Below are 19,691 nucleotides of genomic sequence, written 5' to 3' on the forward strand. Positions count from 1 at the left end.
AAAAGTTAAGGGGTTAGAGAGAAAGTTGGTAGAAAGAAAGTTAGAACAGAGGTACTTTATAAGAAACTGAAAGGAGGTTATAACTTATGACACTACTCTCTTACATTGTAGATAATTTATTTTACGTCCAAATAAACAATTAGAAAGATCATTAATGTCACTTCTATGGGATGTCCCACGAACATTTTTTCTCAGATTTACTTTGCGAGGGTAATATTTTTACCAAGTTTCCATTTCACGCAATATATTTTTACCAAAACTTTGGCCGTTTACATATGCATATAGCAAATTTCATTCTTATATAACAGGAATCAAAAGGAATTAGTTAAGTTTGGCTTTACTTAACATTCTAGTGATCTAATGAGACTTCTTGCCTTACATTATACACTCAGTAGATCCTATAGCCATTACAAATACATTATTTATATGCATTGACCCCTGTAAGATCTACTTCGGTGTTATAATTTGATGGTACATCACAAAGAGTGTTCAATTATGTTCCACATCGCTCAGAGATCTTTTTCTTTCGGGAAGGGAATGCTGGGTATTGAATGTTATAATGTGAAGCAAGGCACTCAATTGGGAGAGGAGGGACTCTACACTTTGTATTTTCCCCCTTTTGTTAAGCTGGCTTTACATCCACACTCTGTGCTCTTGCTAGGGAAATATCCACTTTATCCCCATGTGCCGAGTGTAGATGGTGGCCCCCCCTTGCAGTGAAAGGTATATGCTTTGAGGGAGAAGAAGAGGGGTTTGCTTCTTCCCTCTGCTTATCTGGTGCAACTGCTTTCTCCTCCTCTTACTTACTTCCCAAGTTCATTTCCCTTGGAGTGTGCAGCGGAAGTCAGGAGTCCTCGCACCTATGTCTGCAAGCTTTCGGGTTTAGGTGGCGTGTGGGGTTCCTCCTTTGTTTCTGCAGTTTCATCTGTTTGTGCTACTACTGACAAGGAGTGTGGCCTAAGGAATGTTTTGGCCTCCAAAGATCTTTTAGGTAGGCTTCCCAGTGCCAGTGTCCCCTTGGTGACAGCCATAGTGAAGGGCATGTCAGTGTTCCAGTGATGTCCGCTGTGGTTATCCCTCCGGGAGATGGTCTAAAGCTGAAGAATGTGTTCCCCTGTGCTTCATCTTGACCCTTGTGCCTGGAGGTTCTGGGGCTTCCTTTCCTTTGTAAGTGTGACCTCATTAGCTAAGCTGGGCATGTGCTGGGGGTCCACGTTTCTGCCCCCTGGGGCTATTGTACTGTGATGGGGCCAGGACTCTGGTTCTAGGTAAACCCGGAAGCCAAGCTGGATATGGATGATGTCCCCATGGCTCATTGTCGGGGCTTGGGTTCCCGGTTCCCTGGGTGCCAGATTCTTTTGGCCCTTTGTTTTACCTTGGAGGTTGCTGCACGGGCCTTGGCCGCGAATTGATGTCATGGCTCCGCACCTGCAATTACTTAGGTAGAAAGTAAGATAGCCAATACATGGGGCCAAGGTGTGATCCCCAGGGACCGGTGTGTGTCATGATCCTCAGAAGGAACTTGGCTTGCAGCTCTTTGGAGTTACACTAGCTGTTCCTTCTAGACACAGGGGCGGCAGAAGAAGGGAAAAAGAGGGTTACAATTAGTAGCGTTTACCCCACTTTTTCCTTAATTTGAGAGTAGGGGCCTTGTTTGTCATGCATTTGGCAAAGCAGCAAAAATATAGGGCCGAGTCTTAGGTAGTGCGAGTCCTTCGAGAGAGTGCGTACTACCCTCATCAGCCCTTCCCTCCCACTTCTCTTTTTTGCCAATAGAGTATTCATCCATTATGCCAATATCAACTAGAACCCTGGACTTGCAAACAGAGGGTAAGAGGACTATTAGAGTGGAACATGCTCAAATTATTCCATCAGAGAAATACTAATTGCTTCTGATGGATCCGAAGGACGTGCACTTTTAGTACCCATGAATCAGTTTATTATTAGTGCCTCCCTGTTCCCGCTATGGTTCGATGCACCAGGTCAAGCCTCAGGGTTCCGGATTGAGAATTGTTCCTCAGATGTTCATGATGATGTTCAACTGAGTTGTAACTTGGGGCCTCCTCAAGAAATATGTACGACTGTGACTATTCCTCAAGTGGTTGATCCTCTCCTCCTGAGTGTGGCATCATGATGCGTGTATTATGATACAGTAATCAAGTCAAGTCAAATTTCTTACCCACGCTGAGGTTGAAACTCTTGAGGATGCTGGTAAAAGCGAGTGTCGATCAATTAGACAATCGCATCAGCAAGCCTAAGGAGGCAGTGCATCCATTCTATCATACAGAACTTCCATAGCAAGGATAGAATCTTCATAGCCACCATTCCTCACCGGAGAATCGCATGCCTGGAACGAGCACTTTTGCCAGGAATCTATTCAAGTACTGTCTTTAGAACCACTAAGTCTTCAGTGAATGTCATCCTCCTTGTTATAGTGGGGCAGGAGGCTTTGTCGATCTTACGCATTGGCTAACGAGAGAGACTTAGGAGAGTCCCATCCTAATCGTCCCTCCACCTCCTAACGGGTAACTGTGCTCAAATGTGTCGAAGGACACTTGTCCCTCCACCTCCTAACTTGCAACTGTGCTCAAATGTGTCGAAGGAAGGTAGGGAGCACACTCCTAAATGATGGGTTCATCTCAGCAATGGGATTAGAAGAAGAAGCATCTACTTTTTGATGCCGTGGGGTATAATCTGGCTCGAGGAGATGTAAGGGTAGAGGCAGGTAGACTTAAATGTGAAAGATTCAGGTCTCCAGAATTGAAAACTCATAGTATCACTAGCATCTAAATGCTAGAAAGGTTGTGATTGCCTAGAAGGTAACATATCTGGCTCACAGTTTGTGGGTCAGAAGCTCAAATCCTGGTCGCAGCCATAAATGTTTTTCACTACTGCAGTGTTCACAACTCCATAGTCCCTGTAAGCTAGGGGCCCTTTTATGTCTATCTGCCGAGTAATCTGCAACAGTGCCTGGCATTTCCTAGTCTTAAATTGTGTCTTCGGTATTGATCATATGAATATATGGTTGGTGTCTAGGAGTGGGTACTGTCCCTTACTTGTATGACTCGCAAGCATTAAAAATAATCTTGACTCCTCTGCTATTGGTATATTCATCAGTTTGTGCCTATTACTAGTTTCCTTTTAACCCAGTGTTGTCTGGAGATCATAACAGCTTGTACATCTCTATTAGCTGTTATAATGCTATAAGGTTGTTGGAGTTGCCATCCTCACTCTCACACACTCCCACACAGTTCCTTCAAGTATCAAAAGTAATATGATGCAAGAGGATGTCACCCCACTAACCTTTTGCTTCCTATCACACCTTCCTAATTAAAGATTCAGTGTCCATTTCACCTCACGCCGAGGACACTCCGATATTAAAGGACTCGGGGGTATTTATAGTTAAGGAAAATACAAATATCTTTCAAAATATTTTACAGTTTAAATTTCTTTTTTTACTATTGAATTCACATTGATTGTCTCTTGAAAATTGATGATTCACCACTTATATCATCATCATTTAAGTCAGCCTTTAACTAGATTTATCTATAAGCTATCACAGAAAAATTTATTTTCCTAATGTCCTCTTTTTCAGTTGCCCTTATCTACACCGCACCGCTGGGGATACAGAAAGACGTTATCACTTAAGGTATTATAAAACTGGAATGTGTGTTCATGACACCGACACCAGAGGAATGTGTGTAAAAAATGGTCCGCATTGTGCTTTTGCCCACGGTGTTGAAGATGTTCGGTAAGTGGAAATATTGTTAAGTATCATCTGAAAATTCCTGTCACTAATCACACTAATGTACAGTAGGCTATATACAGTTTCATTTTTTCCTTTCTTAGAGGTATGTTGCATATGCATGTAACATCATATGTTATCAATGTACAGTAGTTATACTGTATAGGTGTTTGGAGCTGGTATGTCATATTCTGTACTGTAAAGCCTCCTTATATGCTGTTAATACATTGTGAGCTCCTGGCTGTGGGATTCTGCAGATAATAGGCAATATAAACAAAGGATTATTTGTTTTTACTTATGTGAATATACCTCTAAATATAATTATACAGTTCTATAAATGTATTATATGCTATGGCAGCAGATGTTCTTTAGTATACTTGTAGTATACAAGTAGTACAGTATAGGTAGATCTTACATGAAGACCTTATACTACTGTCAATATTAATACTGTATCCCCATATCTCTCTCTCTACGTATACTGTATGCATTTTATTGTGCGTAATAACATGATATGTTATATGAAACTACTACCTGTATACAGTACTAGTAATAACAGTAATATTAATGGCAGTAAATTAGTATTGAAGAAAAAATATAATGCCTGCATCACTAACACCTAGCATACTAACTATTCGGCACTCGTGTCGTATACAGTAATATCTGTATAGAGTAATAAAGATGTTATAAATGAGAATGATGACTCGGTTTTCAAAAGGTCAGAATACAAAAACTTTGTTTCATCAAAATAAACATTACTTCCTTTGATTTCTTTTTCTTTAGGGTTGCTTAAACTGTCGATGTTATGAGATGGTGCATTTTTGCCAGGTTCCTTCATGCGTACCTTGATCATGTTTCTCGATACAGTGAACCCTCGTTTATCGCGGTAGATAGGTTCCAGTCGCGGCCGCGATAGGTGAAAATCCGCGAAGTAGTGACACCATATTTACCTATTTATTCAACATGTATATTCAGACTTTTAAAACCTTCTCTTGTACGTAGTACTGTTAACAAACTACCCTTTAATGTACAGAACACTTAATGCATGTACTACAGTACCCTAAACTAAAACAGGCACAAATATTAAAGATGATTTTATATCATGCATTTCCTAAACATGCTAAAAAGCACGGTAAAAAATGGCAACCAATGTTTTGTTTACATTTATCTCTGATCATAATGTAGAAACAAACTGGAGGTAGAGCTTTGCTTATTACCCAGACATATTTCCCATACTTTTCCCTTAGAACTACATCACATCTTCCTACTTTAGATATATATATATATATATATATATATATATATATATATATATATATATATATATATATATATATATATATATATATATATATATATATATATATTTATATGTATACACATATACATACCTACATATATACATAAATACATGCATACATATATATATATATATATACAGTATATTACTGTATATATATGGGTTATGGAAAAAATCCGCGAAGTGGTGAATCCGCGATGGTCGAACCGCGAAGTAGCGAGGGTTCACTGTATTATGTTTTCAGCTGTAAGGTTTTCTTCTTTCTTGATCAACTTTGGGGGCATTGTTGAAATGATGTATAGTTAACTTGATGTAAACAATATAAATCGAAATTCTTTAAAAAAAAAAAACACTCACTCAATTTCATAACCGTGAAAAATCTAAACACGACGCGATTCAGAACTTGAAATATTGCATAAGAAATCGCCAATTAATGTACAGCGCAATGTTAAAAAGTGCAATTTAAAAGTGAAATTTAGCCTTAAAATCGCTAAATGATTTTGTGCATTACAGTACTGTAATAACAGTCCCGAAGAAGGAAAATCATAATATGAAATTTAGAGTTAGAAATATACAAAGAATGAGAGTGAAAATGTAAAATTTAGATTTAGAAAATGGCCAAAGACAGTATAGCATAATGTTTAAAAGCACAAGTCAAAGTTTTAAATTAAGTACAGTATTGGTAATATGTAAATTAACGCTGTACACTATTAACCCTTTAACCCCCAAAAGGACGTACTGGTACGTTTCACAAAACCCATCCCTTTACCCCCATGGACGTACCGGTACGTCCTTGCAAAAAATGCTTTAAAAATTTTTTTTTTTCATATTTTTGATAATTTTTTTGAGAAAATTCAGGCATTTTCCAAGAGAATGAGACCAACCTGACCTCTCTATGACAAAAATTAAGGCTGTTAAAGCAATTTAAAAAAATATACTGCAAAATGTGCTGGGAAAAAAATAACCCCCTGGGGGTTAAGGGTTGGAAATTTCCAAAGAGCCTGGGGGTAAAAGGGTTAAAATATTGTTCATGGTTGCGAGGTATCGCTAGACTTTATTTTGAGAAAGAAAAATTTATCTATATATTGCTAGGTGATGGGATAAATTAAGAAAAAAAAATCAATATGACATATTTCCGTTTTATTCTACTCCCTTTCAGACCACCAGTCTATGATATACGTGAAATTCAGGTTTTAGAAATGATGGAACAGGAGGGGATGAATGGTTCGGGACCAAATAATTTGGACAAAGAAAGGAACATGGTTAACGACGATCCCAAATGGCAAGGTACGTTCTGTGGCTTCGCTTATCTTTGTTGCAGTATGTCTTATCAAAATAGAAAGTTGTTTTTTCAATATTAAACTTAGCCGGTGATCATATAAGCTGTCAGCTCAGCTGCCCGACAGAAAAACCTAAGGACAAAATACGCCAGCGATCGCTATACAGGTGGGGGTGTACATCAACAGCGCCATCTGTCGAGCAGGTACTCAAGTACTCCATGTAAACACAGAACCAATTTTCTCTCTGTCGTGCCACTGGCAAGACCTACTAAATACGCTGTTGCTTACTGGATTGATTTTCACAGATTTTGGTGAAGTACTCATTTCTAGTTATTAGCTTTCGCTTTGCAGAGGTTATCTTCAATACTTCCTTGCATTCTTTGATTGAATTTTGGATTATTTGTTGACGACTTGGATAGATTTTGAATTCCCCTTTGACTAATTCAAGATGGCTGACCCTTCTCAAGTCCCTAAATACAGGAAGTGTAGTGCTAGGGACTGTTCAAGGCGTCTTCCGAAGGCCTCTATCGATCCGCACACCATTTGTTCCAATTGTCGGGGTAAAACCTGTCAATTGGAAGATCGATGTGAGGAATGCGTTGGGCTTTCGGAATTCAATTTTCTCGAATTCCTGAAATATTCACGTAGGCTAGAGAGAGATAGAGTCAGGAGGAGTTCATCTCGCTCAGTTGATTTTTCCTCTCCCCATGCCCCACAACCTATTCCTTCCCCTGTAGTGGTTGCTCCTGATCCCCCTTCTAGCACTCAACAACCTTCGATGGCAGATATGATGCGTGCCATCCAGGCTCTGGGTGAGAGAGTCGAGTCATTGGCGAGTGACCGTAACCAACTCATGGCAGACGTCAGGGAGTTGAAGGGTAAGAGTGCAGTGGGTAGTGACCTAGTGAGTGGAAGTGTTGTGAAAAGTGTTAGTGTTGCGCTTGAGGGTGCGTCTGTTCGTGCCTGTCGTCCTCCCAGTCAGGGACCTCTTGCAAGCTCCCAAGCCCAGGGGAGAAGCAATGTCGTACGACCAAAGGGTTCGACAGGCTTTAATCAGCGGACAGACGTTCCCTCCGTGGTTTCGGACGTATCTTGCCAAGATCGCCCCACCCACAAGAAGACGAGAGAGCCCATTTATTCCTCGTCTGCGGAAGATGTTTCTCGGAAGAAACAATGGACCAAGGTCTCACGACCTCTCAAACGCAAGGTCCCTTCCGCGCAAGTCCAACGGCCCAGTTGTAGCCACTGGGTCAGTTCGGACTCGCCGCAGTCTTCCGATGACTGCACACCTCCTAAGAGAGGCAAAGCGGTACCGCAACAGGCAGTAACACCGTCTGTTGCCGCACCTGCTACTGTAGACCCTAAGTGGGCTTTGCTGCAGACCATGCAGACACAGTTGTCATCTTTAATGCAGGACTTTCGTGCGGAGAAGGTTGACGCTGCACCCGTTAGCCTACAACCTTCCACGGTTGTGCGTCCAGTTGACGCTGAGGCTACCTTCTCCCGCACTCCAGCTGTGAGAGTCCCGCCACCCATGTGCACTGTACCCTGCCAGCCGCATGTTGACTTTCGCCGACGCACGGAACCCACCGTTGACGTTCGCGAGTTACAACAACAACAACCTAAGTTGTTTTGTTTTGACGCGGTGCGTCAACCTCCGCAACCCACTGTGGTTACCCCTACTCGCCCACAGCAGACTAGACAGTCGGGAGTAGACGCTTTGCGCCCCCGCGCAGCTATGGTTGTTGCCTGCTCACAGACTGACCAACAGTTCCATGACGTTGCGTCCAGTGCAGTCACGCATGCACCCGTGCTGCCGGACTCAGCTGACCAGCCAATGCCTACTCCTTTGCCGCTTCCTCTTCAGCATTCAGACGATGGACTCTCTGATGATGACGACGCTGCACACCTTGACGACCCGCACACGGACATCGACGAACCCAAGACCACGCCTCCCTCCTTGGACTTTAGAAAAGTACTTGCACTGTTCAAGGATATGTATCCCTACCAGTTTGTTTCTGCGGCCCCACGCTCACCTCCATCTGAGTTCGCTTTAGGCACGCAGTCATCCGCGCCTGCCTTTACGAAGCTCGTCCTCGCCCGCTCGTCCAAGAGAGCTTTAAGGGTGTTGGGAGATTGGATGCAGTCCAAAAAGCACCCTGGGAAAACAGCATTCTTGTTTCCCCCTGGGAAACTCGCTTCCAGATCGAGCGTCTGGTATGCCACGGGAGAAGTTCTCGGCTTGGGAGTTCCTGCCTCTGCCCAGGGCGACTTCTCAAGTCTAGTAGACTCTCCCCGCAGGCTGGCCATGAGACGCTCCAAGATTTGTTGGACTCCTTCAGATTTAGATCATCTGATGAAAGGAGTGTTCAGAGCGTTCGAAGTGTTTAACTTTTTGGATTGGTGTTTGGGAGAGTTGAGCAGGAAGACCTCCCCTTCTGACAAGGAAACTTCCATGCTCATTATGTCCTGCATGGACAAGGCCATACGGGACGGTTCCAGTGAGCTTGCGGCTTCGTTCGTTTCCGGGGTCCTCAAGAAACGAGAAAACCTTTGCTCCTTCTTGTCAGCTGGAGTAACTCAATGTCAGAGGTCGGAGCTTATGTTTGCCCCTCTCTCGAAGTGCCTTTTCCCAGAGGAGTTGATCAAGGAGATTGCTGCCTCCTTGATTCAAAAAGACACGCATGACCTAGTTGCGTCATCTGCACGCAAAGCCACCCCTTTGCCTTCCGTGTCTAGACCCAGGATGGATACTCCAGCGTCAAGATTTATTCCGCCCTTTCGTGGCAGAGCCTCCAGCAGAGGAGGTGCTCGTGCCGAAGGGAAACGTGGGAGCAAGAAGAAAGGTACCAAGTCCTTTAGAGGCAGAGTCTGACTGCCACCTTCTTCAGACAGCAGTGGGAGCCAGACTCAAGAACTACTGGCAGTCCTGGGAGAACAGGGGCGCAGATGCACAATCTGTGAAGTTGCTCAGAGAGGGGTACAAGATCCCATTCTTGCGCAAGCCCCCTCTAGCAACGACTCCCATCGACCTCTCTCCCAGGTACAGAGAGGAGGACAAGAGACTAGCTTTGAAGCAAGAGGTGTCTCTCTTACTAGAAAAGGGAGCGGTAGTCAAAGTCCGGGACCATCAATCCCCGGGCTTCTACAACCGTCTCTTCTTAGTGGTAAAGAAGACAGGAGGGTGGAGACCGGTGCTAGACGTCAGTGCTCTGAATGTCTTTGTCACCAAGCAGACGTTCGCCATGGAGACGACAAAGTCTGTTCTAGCAGCGGTCAGGAAGGAAGACTGGATGGTCTCTTTAGACCTCAAGGACGCTTACTTTCACGTCCCCATCCACCCAGATTCCCAACCTTTTCTAAGGTTCGTTTACGGGAAGGTTGTCTACCAATTTCAAGCCCTGTGCTTTGGCCTAAGCACGGCGCCTCTTGTCTTTACGAAACTGATGAGGAATATTGCCAAATTCCTGCATTCAGCAGACATCAGAGCCTCCCTCTATTTGGACGACTGGCTTTTAAGAGCTTCGTCCAGTCGTCGCTGTCTGGAGAATCTAAAGTGGACTCTAGATCTGACCAAGGAATTGGGTCTCCTGGTCAATATGGAAAAGTCCCAACTGGTCCCATCCCAAACTATAGTGTACCTGGGGATGGAGATTCACAGTCAAGCTTTTCGGGCTTTTCCGTCGGCCCCCAGAATAAGTCAAGCCCAAGGATGCATCCAGAACATGCTAACGAAGGACCGATGTTCAGTCAGACAGTGGATGAGTCTGATAGGGACGCTTTCATCACTGGACCAGTTCATTGCGTTAGGGAGACTGCACCTCCGTCCCCTTCAATTTCACCTGGCTGTTCACTGGAGAAAGGACAAGACGCTAGAAGCGGTCTCGATCCCTATTTCCGAGAAGATAAAGTCATCACTGACCTGGTGGAAGAACAACATCAACCTCAGAGAGGGTCTGCCCCTGACTGTTCAGACCCCCAACCACGTTCTCTTCTCGGACGCATCGGACACGGGCTGGGGTGCGACATTAGACGGTCGGGAATGCTCGGGCACCTGGAACTCGGAGCAAAGAGCGTTACATATCAACTGCAAGGAGCTACTGGCAGTTCATCTGGCCTTGAAAAGCTTCAAGTCCCTCCTTCTAGGCAAGGTGGTGGAGGTGAACTCCGACAACACCACAGCCTTGGCGTACATCTCCAAGCAAGGAGGGACCCATTCTTTGAAGTTGTACGAGATCGCAAGGGACCTCCTCACCTGGTCAAGAGATCTAAACCTGTCTCTAGTAACGAGGTTCATTCAAGGCAACATGAATGTCATGGCGGACCGCCTCAGTCGGAAGGGTCAAATCATCCCAACAGAATGGACCCTTCACAAGAATGTATGCAAGAGACTTTGGGCCACATGGGGCCAACCTACCATAGATCTCTTTGCAACCTCAATGACCAAGAGGCTCCCAAACTATTGCTCGCCAATCCCGGACCCAGCAGCAGTTCATATAGATGCCTTTCTACTGGATTGGTCCCATCTAGACCTTTATGCATTCCCCCCGTTCAAGATTGTCAACAAGGTACTGCAGAAGTTCGCCTCTCACGAAGGGACAAGGTTGACGTTGGTTGCTCCCCTCTGGCCCGCGAGAGAATGGTTCACCGAGGTACTGCAATGGCTAGTGGACGTTCCCAGAACTCTTCCACTAAGAGTGGACCTTCTACGTCAGCCACACGTAAAGAAGGTACACCCAAGCCTCCACGCTCTTCGTCTGACTGCCTTCAGACTATCGAAAGACTCTCGAGAGCTAGAGGCTTTTCGAAGGAGGCAGCCAGGGCGATTGCTAGAGCAAGGAGGACATCCACTCTTAGAGTCTACCAGTCGAAGTGGGAAGTCTTCCGAAGTTGGTGCAAGTCGGTATCAGTATCCTCAACCAGTACCTCTGTAACTCAAATAGCTGACTTCCTTTTATATCTGAGGAAGGAAAGATCTCTTTCAGCTCCCACGATCAAGGGTTACAGAAGCATGTTGGCAGCAGTCTGCCATCACAGAGGCTTAGATCTTTCCAACAACAAAGATCTACAGGACCTCCTTAAGTCTTCTGAGACCTCGAAGGAGCGTCGTTTGGCCACACCAGGTTGGAATTTAGACGTGGTACTAAGATTCCTTATGTCAGAAAGGTTCGAGCCGCTACAATCAGCCTCCTTTAAAGATCTCACTTTAAAGACTCTTTTCCTCGTCTGCTTAGCTACAGCTAAAAGAGTCGGTGAGATACACGCCTTCAGCAGGAACATCGGATTTTCATCTGAAACGGCTACATGTTCTTTGCAGCTTGGTTTTCTAGCCAAAAACGAACTACCTTCTCGTCCTTGGCCGAAATCGTTCGATATTCCAAGCCTTTCTAATTTGGTTGGAAATGAACTAGAAAGAGTCTTGTGCCCTGTTAGAGCTCTTAAGTTCTATTTAAAACGAACTAAACTTTTACGAGGACAGTCAGAAGCTTTATGGTGTGCTATTAAGAAACCTTCTTTACCTATGTCGAAGAATGCAGTTTCCTATTATATTAGACTGTTGATACGAGAAGCTCATTCCCATCTGAATGAGGAAGACCATGCTTTGCTGAAGGTAAGGACACATGAAGTTAGAGCTGTCACAACTTCAGTGGCCTTCAAACAAAACAGATCTCTGCAGAGTATAATGGACGCAACCTATTGGAGAAGCAAGTCAGTGTTCGCGTCTTTTTATCTTAAAGATGTCCAGTCTCTTTACGAGAACTGCTACACCCTGGGACCATTCGTAACAGCGAGTGCAGTAGTGGGTGAGGGCTCAACCACTACATTCCCCTAATTCCATAACCTTTTTTAATCTTTCTCTTGAAATGTTTTTTATTGTTGTTTTTGGGTTGTCTGGAAGGCTAAGAAGCCTTTCGCATCCTGGTTGATTTGGCGGGTGGTCAAATTCTTTTCTTGAGAAGCGCCTAGATTAGAGGTTTTGATGAGGTCCTTTAGTATGGGTTGCAACCCTTGATACTTCAGCTCCTAGGAGTCGCACAGCATCCTATGAGGATCGCGAGGCTCAGTAAGGAAGACGTACTTAAAAAGGCAGAGTAATTGTTCAAGTCGACTTCCTTACCAGGTACTTATTTATTTTATGTTTGTTATTTTGAATAACTGCTAAAATGAAATACAAAATACTTAGCTCTTAATAATGTAAACATGTAATGCTGGTCTCTACCCACCCCCCTGGGTGTGAATCAGCTTATATGATCACCGGCTAAGTTTAATATTGAAAAATGTTATTTTTATTAATAAAATAAATTTTTGAATATACTTACCCGGTGATCATATATTAAAGGACCCTCCCTTCCTCCCCAATAGAGACCCAGTGGACCGAGGAGAAAATTGGTTCTGTGTTTACATGGAGTACTTGAGTACCTGCTCGACAGATGGCGCTGTTGATGTACACCCCCACCTGTATAGCGATCGCTGGCGTATTTTGTCCTTAGGTTTTTCTGTCGGGCAGCAGAGCTGACAGCTTATATGATCACCGGGTAAGTATATTCAAAAATTTATTTTATTAATAAAAATAACATTTTTAAGATACCTGTTAGAGTATCGTTCTCATTATTTTCAACTGTAAATTTCCCTCCAGGACTGGTAACAAAAGCAAAGGGGGAGGCAATCTCAATCTCTCTCTCTCAATCTATCTATCTATCTATCTAATCATCTATCCATCCATCTATCCTATCTGTTTATCTATCCGTCTATCCTATCTGTCTATCCATCCATCTATCCATCCATCTATCCTATCTGTCTATCCTATCTGTGTATCCATCCATCTATCTTATCTGTGTATCCATCCATCTATCTTATCTGTGTATCCATCCATCTATCCTATCTGTGTATCCATCTATCCTATCTGTCTATCCATCCATCTATCCTATCTGTCTATCCATCCATTTATCCTATCTGTCTATCCATCCATCTATCCTATCTGTCCTACCCATTCTATTCTCTCTCTCTCTCTCTCTCTCTCTCTCTCTCTCTCTCTCTCTCTCTCTCTCTCTCTCTCTCTCTCTCTCATATGATTATTCTTTTCCTCCTTTAGAATTATGCCTCCTATTATGCGAGCTTATTGTGAAGTAACCAAAAACTTGAATTGTTAAAGAAAAAATGAACACCCCAAACTTAGTTAAAAATGTGAGCTGTCTAGTGTCGAAGTGCCCGACTACAAAACATTGCCAGGCATCACATTACTTTCCATTTACAACCTGTGTGCTAAGAGTGTTGGCAAGGGATGTTCCTACACTTTGTGTGTTAGTAGATGAAATATTACGGGGATGAAAACTTGACAAGGGCTTTTAATCATAAACGTAATATCACGTTGTAGATAATACTTAGTAGACTGCTGTAAACGAGGTATCTCGTGAGTGATGTTCAACAGGTTAAAATACCTGTATTGTTTCGATATTTTATGCTCGTGTTTGTCTTACATCGCGGCATTTCGCCCAGATTCTATGCACGTCTAGTGTTTATATTTTTACTATATTCTTTTTTTTTATATTTTACAGATACAAGTTATGTTTTAGCGAATTATAAGACGGAACAATGTAAACGCCCACCGAGATTATGTCGGCAGGGTTATGCTTGTCCTCAGTATCATAATTCTAGGGATAGAAGAAGATCTCCAAAAAAATTTAAATACAGGTAATTGAATCTCCTTTTTAGTTTAAGATCTCATCTCACGATTCTTAGCGCATGCTGTTTGGTGTGAGACTACTAAAATAAGTCATCATCAAGTACGGGGTGTTCGATGTCGAACGGCCATGACCCTCTGGACAAAACATCTCCATTCATTCCGGTCTTGAGCCTTCCTTTCCAACTCCACCATCGTTAGCCCGCACATCTCCTTGATATTGTCACTCATTCTAGTTTTAGGCCTTCCTCTCGTTCTTGTACCATAGACTGATCCAATTAGTAGCGTTCTTTCCAGAGTATTGTGTTTCCGAACCTGGTGTCCAATAAAAGTTAGTTTTCTCTCATCCAAAATGTCAAGTAATCTTTTTTTGATATTGATCTTTTAAGTATGGAGTGTAAAATCTGTTTACAAAGATAAATGTGACTCGTACCAAAGATTGAATTCTCTCTAGTAGTTCATTGTATTAGAGAAATATACTTATTAAACTAATTAAAATTTTTATCGATCCTACTTAGGGACTATGCTAAAGTTTTGAATTCAATACCAGTCGCAGATTTTTCACATAACGTAAACATCCCAAGCTGTTATGTGATTTAAATCCTTATAGTCTGTTACTGATAAGAGTTTACCTTTCTGTAGGCAGTATTAAATTTTCCAAGTTCTTTAGCTTTGTCTTGCTCCAGTGTGCAGCTGGGTAAATTACTTCATGGTGGTAATATAATGCTGTAGTTTCTACGAATATAGTTTTTATAGTATGATTAAATTAAAGGTTGGGTCTCATAAATGATGCATCCTTATACAGTATATCACATTTACTCATTATTTGGAAATGTACAGTACGGTATATACTATAAAAATAGATCAGTTATTATTATTATTACTAGTTAAGCTACAACCCTTGTTGGAAAAGCTTGATGCTATAAGCACAAGGGCTCCAACAGGGAAAATAGCCCAGTGAGGAAAGGAAATAAGGAAATAAATAAAGGATATGAGATAATAAACAATTAAAATAAAATATCTTAAAAACAGCAACAGTTCCAGATTAGGAGTACACTCCATTTTTAATAATCTAATATTTTCTCTTTCATTGGTATTGTAGAAATAAGTTATTTACTTTATTGAATCCTATTGATACGATGCTATTGAATAGAATTCCTCTCTTTCGATATTAATAATGATTAAAGAGACTTTATTGAATGCTATTGATACGATGCTATTGAATAGAATTCCTCTCTTTCGATATTAATAATGATTAAAGAGACTTTATTGAATGCTATTGAATAGAATTCCTCTCTTTCGATATTAATAATGATTAAAGAGACTTTATTGAATGCTATTGATACGATGCTATTGAATAGAATTCCTCTCTTTCGATATTAATAACGATTAAAGAGACTTTATTGAATGCTATTGATACGATGCTATTGAATAGAATTCCTCTCTTTCGATATTAATAACGATTAAAGAGACTTTATTGAATGCTATTTATACGATGCTATTGAATAGAATTCCTCTCTGTCAATATTAATAATGATTAAAGAATATCATTTTTTCAACTTTGCCATGTCTTTGCAGATCCACTGCATGTCCCAATGTAAAACATGGGGACGAGTGGGGGGAGCCTAGCAACTGCGATAATGGAGACGCCTGCCAGTATTGTCACACCCGCACTGAACAGCAATTCCATCCTGAAATTTATAAATCAACAAAATGCAACGATATACAGCAGAACGGCTATTGCCCGAGAGGGGCCTTCTGTGCCTTTGCCCATCTAGATCGTGAGTTAACCCCTGGTGCTTTGTTTTTGTAGCTACTCGTAGATTGATGTGTAGATATGGCTTCGTTGTGATAGTGTGAAAGCTACATAATATTTATTAATTTGTTTCCATCACTTCTGCCTTATGGGTAAATATATTGAAATGTTTTAGTAAAGGATGTGCTTCTATTATACACAAGCCTTGTTTGTATTGGCTTTTTTGTTATAGTGTTTTGATGCATTTTTAATGCAGGGCCTTTTAGAACTGCATCACAATCACTTGCTATTCATTACGTTTAAAGGGAGAGTAAGAGGTCACTCTACTCTCAAAAGAGCATATATTTGTTCCTTTACATTGTACAAGATGCGAACCCTTGTCATTTAGGTATGGAATATGTTTTCAGCCAAGCTGTATTGTCATCGAATCGTCTTAACAACCAGTTAAGCGTCAGGTGGGAGCCTGTCAAAATCTCTTCACTCGTGTTTTCAGCCACATGGAGTAACAGAGGTGCTGGTGCGCCCTTAATCGAGCTTTTCATTTTATTTTTCTTTCCGGAAGGGAATTACTTGATGGCTCTGACTTAATGCTGGTAAACCACACATTTCAAAGCTTCATTCTTTAGAACCTAAGAGAAGTTCTTCATCCTCCTTAGACGAGGATGAGAATGGTATATCATTCAAGACTGCTGTGGGATCCCTCCTTTGACCATGCACAGTACCAATCTTCCTGGACAGTACGGGCCCTATTAGCCTATTCATCATAATGATAGACAGAAAGGAGGTTGTTGGAGTCGCCTCCTTCACTTCCGAAGGGATCGGGTAGTGTAAGAACAAACCAGTTTGGTTCTAGGGGGACTTCTAACCCACCCAGCAGCGAGTCTCCCTACCTAAATGAATGTATTTTGCATAGTAACAAATCACAAATTTTCAAGTTCCCTCCTCAAGCCACCCCTCTCAGTCCTGAGCCGAAAGGTTGCGAGTGAAGAGATTTTGACAGGTAGGGCCTAGGGGGCCTCGCCCTTATTCCTACCTGCTTCTTAACTGCTCATTAATACGATTCAACAGCCGTCCAGTTTATGCTGAAATCATATTTCCTACCTAAAGGACTTGGCTTTATATAGCTAGGAGAAAATAATAACTTTTAAAATTTTCTATGTTCCTTCAATCAAAATCCTGTTGATTAGGCCTCAAAAAGTCTTTTTGAACATGTGTTAGAAGATATTTATCTAATGCTTGATGCTTGTTTTTTTCCAGAGGAAATGACTCAAGTCAGAGAAACTGCTGCAAGTGAAAATTGCACTGGAACTAGCTTAGCAGATATTTTGCAATCGGCTCTTCCAGCTGACAACCATCTTCCTTCTCTCTCTTCATCGTGTACAATAACATCGCAGTCAAATTGTATAGACATTTCTAAATCTAATCACGTAAGTACTGGGCGCATCACTTTACCTGTGTTGATACTGATAAAATTTTCATTTTTAAGCTTATTTTATTGTTCTTACAGGTTTTTATTTTTCATGCTTGACTTATGAACAGTTCTTTTTCTCCCCACAGGATACATGTGTTAGCAATAACTCCGTTTCAGTATTCGGCAATGGTCAGTGCCACCCAGCTTCAATTTTAGCTCCAATAGGAAGTAAACCAAGGCACTATAGTGGAAGTACTATATTAAGTGGGTCATGTGAAACACTCGGGCTCAGTAGCAGCTTAGGAGGTAGCGGACCTGGCGTTGGCATGTCAGCTCTATGTTCCTACCACAACAAGGCTCCGGGATCTGAACGCGAGGATCGGGAGTCTGTCTTCAAGAAACAGTTAGCCGCTATCGAGAACGACCAAACTTTAGATCATATAGATAAGGCTAAAATGAAACAAAACTTACTTCTAGCAAATAGGATTCCAAGTCAGCCTCCCGTTGTCAGTCTCCCAGTCTCAGTACCTGCAACTCCGTCTTCATCTTTTGTGTCGTCTTTACCTTCTAGTTTGTCATCAACAGTTTCTCCATTGGCACCTCCTTTCTATCCTACTAGCGATACTGTCGAGTCTGTTGTTGGTAAGTGCAGTTTGCGTTTTAATAATTTAACCTGTGGTACAGTATATTGTAAGCTGTTGATTTTCTTTTTCTTTACTGGGGTTGCTCAACTATTTAGCAAGTACAGGTGTAGCCTAAATGTCTGGTGTTTCATATAGCCTCTTTGTTTAGGGATAGGAATCGACTGCTCTGCTTTATATGCAGAGTGAACATTTGACTTTTGTATGACTGTTCGCAAGCATGAAAAATAAATAATCTTGGTTATCAAAATTAAAAGCTTTCTTTTGTTGTCATAAGTACTTTTTAAAAATGCTTTTCACTTGATAGAAGATTCCTGATTACTGTAGTCAATTTTTTTTAGTGAGGCAGATTTGCACCGATTCGCAGGGGTGCTCTTTTAGCTTGGAAATTTTCCTTGTAGCTGATTGGTCGGAAGTATTTTTGTCCGAACACTTCCGACCAATCAGCTATCAGGAAACTTTTCCGAACTAAAAGGGCACCCCTGCAAGGCGGTGCAAATCTGCCTCACTAAAAAAAATTGACTATAGTTTGATCTAATGGGAAAAATAATTGTCACAAGCAGCATGATAAGTTAAATGTTACAGGATTTAAATTATTGTTTACGAAGGCTTTTTGGATGTTACCAGGTCCCTTTCAAGTAGGTAAATATGAGTAAAAAAATATATAATGTATATAAAGAGAGGTGTTTAGGCCTTTAACTCTGCAAGTAATTTTGATTGGTAATTATAGCTATTCATATGCCTCCCGATGTTACTCTTCCAGGTAATTTGATTTTATCAGTGTAGTGAAGAGTATAATAGTATGTCAGAAGCAGAGACATTCAGTAATCCCTCATAAGGGGGGGGGAGGGGGTTGCCAGTCAAGGCACCTTCACGATAGCTGAAAAACTGCGATGTGAATGCAGAAGTCTACGGTGTATTTATTTTCATTATCTTTGAAATTTTTAATTTTCTTTATTTTCTTCACAAATCTTTACCTTTTATAAACACTTAACACACTTATAAACCAATTATACAATCATAAAACACTATCACTGCAGATGCATTGTCACATACGTAAATGAATATTTTTAAATCTGAGCACTCGATGTATATTATGTACAGCACTACTCGACCAGGCTACTCCGTTGGCTAAACTATATATCTGTTTACTGTTGTTAAAATGTACAGCTGTATTTGAAATAAAGGGATTTTGACAAAAGGAAAAATCTATTTCTGGGCGAGGGACCTGTGTCGCCCAGTGAAATGCTCCTTAAAGCACCATTCCTAAGGTATAAATACTGCTAAATATACCAGAGAAAAAAGTTGTATGGAATGCCAGGAATATACCCAGCTCGCTCACCCTTATAGGGTGACGGTATAGTAACTAGGGCGTGTTAAAACCACTATCAGAGGTCCCTTACCAATTAATTGTCTCCTTTCTCAACATCCCCCGTTACTACAAGGTGCCGTTCTACATCCGACTACTGCCCGCTACTATGGCTACTGCCCCCAATCACATAGTATCATAACCCTTTTACCCCCAAAGGACGTACTGGTACGTTTCACAAAACTCATCCCTTTACCCCCATGGACGTACCGTTACGTCCTTGCAAAAAAATGCTATTTAAATTTTTTTTGCATATTTTTGATAATTTTTTGAGAAACTTCAGGCATTTTCCAAGAGAATGAGACCAACCTGACCTCTCTATGTCAAAAATTAAGGCTGTTAGAGCAATTTAAAAAATATATACAGTACTGCAAAATGTGCCTGAAAAAAATAACCCCATGGGGGTTAAGGGTTGGAAATTTCCAAATAGCCTGGGGGTAAAAGGGTTAATATGAAATAAAAACTCGTAATCTCTCTCTTATTCTCATCTCCCGTCACTGGCACCTCAACA

The 19,691-nt window shown here is 41.6% G+C and overlaps 1 protein-coding gene across 6 annotated transcripts in view; it reads left to right on the forward strand.

Annotated features, from left to right (window-relative positions):
• LOC137614422 (RING finger protein unkempt-like) overlaps nt 1–19,691 on the forward strand; it is a 54,156-nt gene that overhangs the window by 12,316 nt on the left and 22,149 nt on the right. For 5 of the 6 annotated variants that reach the window (XR_011039084.1, XM_068344233.1, XM_068344231.1 and 2 more), the window contains exons 3-8: nt 3,596–3,751; nt 6,202–6,329; nt 13,879–14,014; nt 15,582–15,784; nt 17,017–17,186; nt 17,299–17,812. Coding sequence is in view for 5 of the 6 variants with exons in the window: in XM_068344233.1 (XP_068200334.1) it covers nt 3,596–3,751; nt 6,202–6,329; nt 13,879–14,014; nt 15,582–15,784; nt 17,017–17,186; nt 17,299–17,812 (1,307 nt within the window). In the remaining variant the exon portion in view is untranslated. The remainder of the gene's footprint in view (nt 1–3,595; nt 3,752–6,201; nt 6,330–13,878; nt 14,015–15,581; nt 15,785–17,016; nt 17,187–17,298; nt 17,813–19,691) is intronic. The other variant, XM_068344234.1, reaches the window with a different exon arrangement.

The sequence above is a fragment of the Palaemon carinicauda genome, chromosome 20 (genome assembly GCF_036898095.1).
Source record: "Palaemon carinicauda isolate YSFRI2023 chromosome 20, ASM3689809v2, whole genome shotgun sequence".
Lineage (NCBI taxonomy): Eukaryota > Metazoa > Arthropoda > Malacostraca > Decapoda > Palaemonidae > Palaemon > Palaemon carinicauda.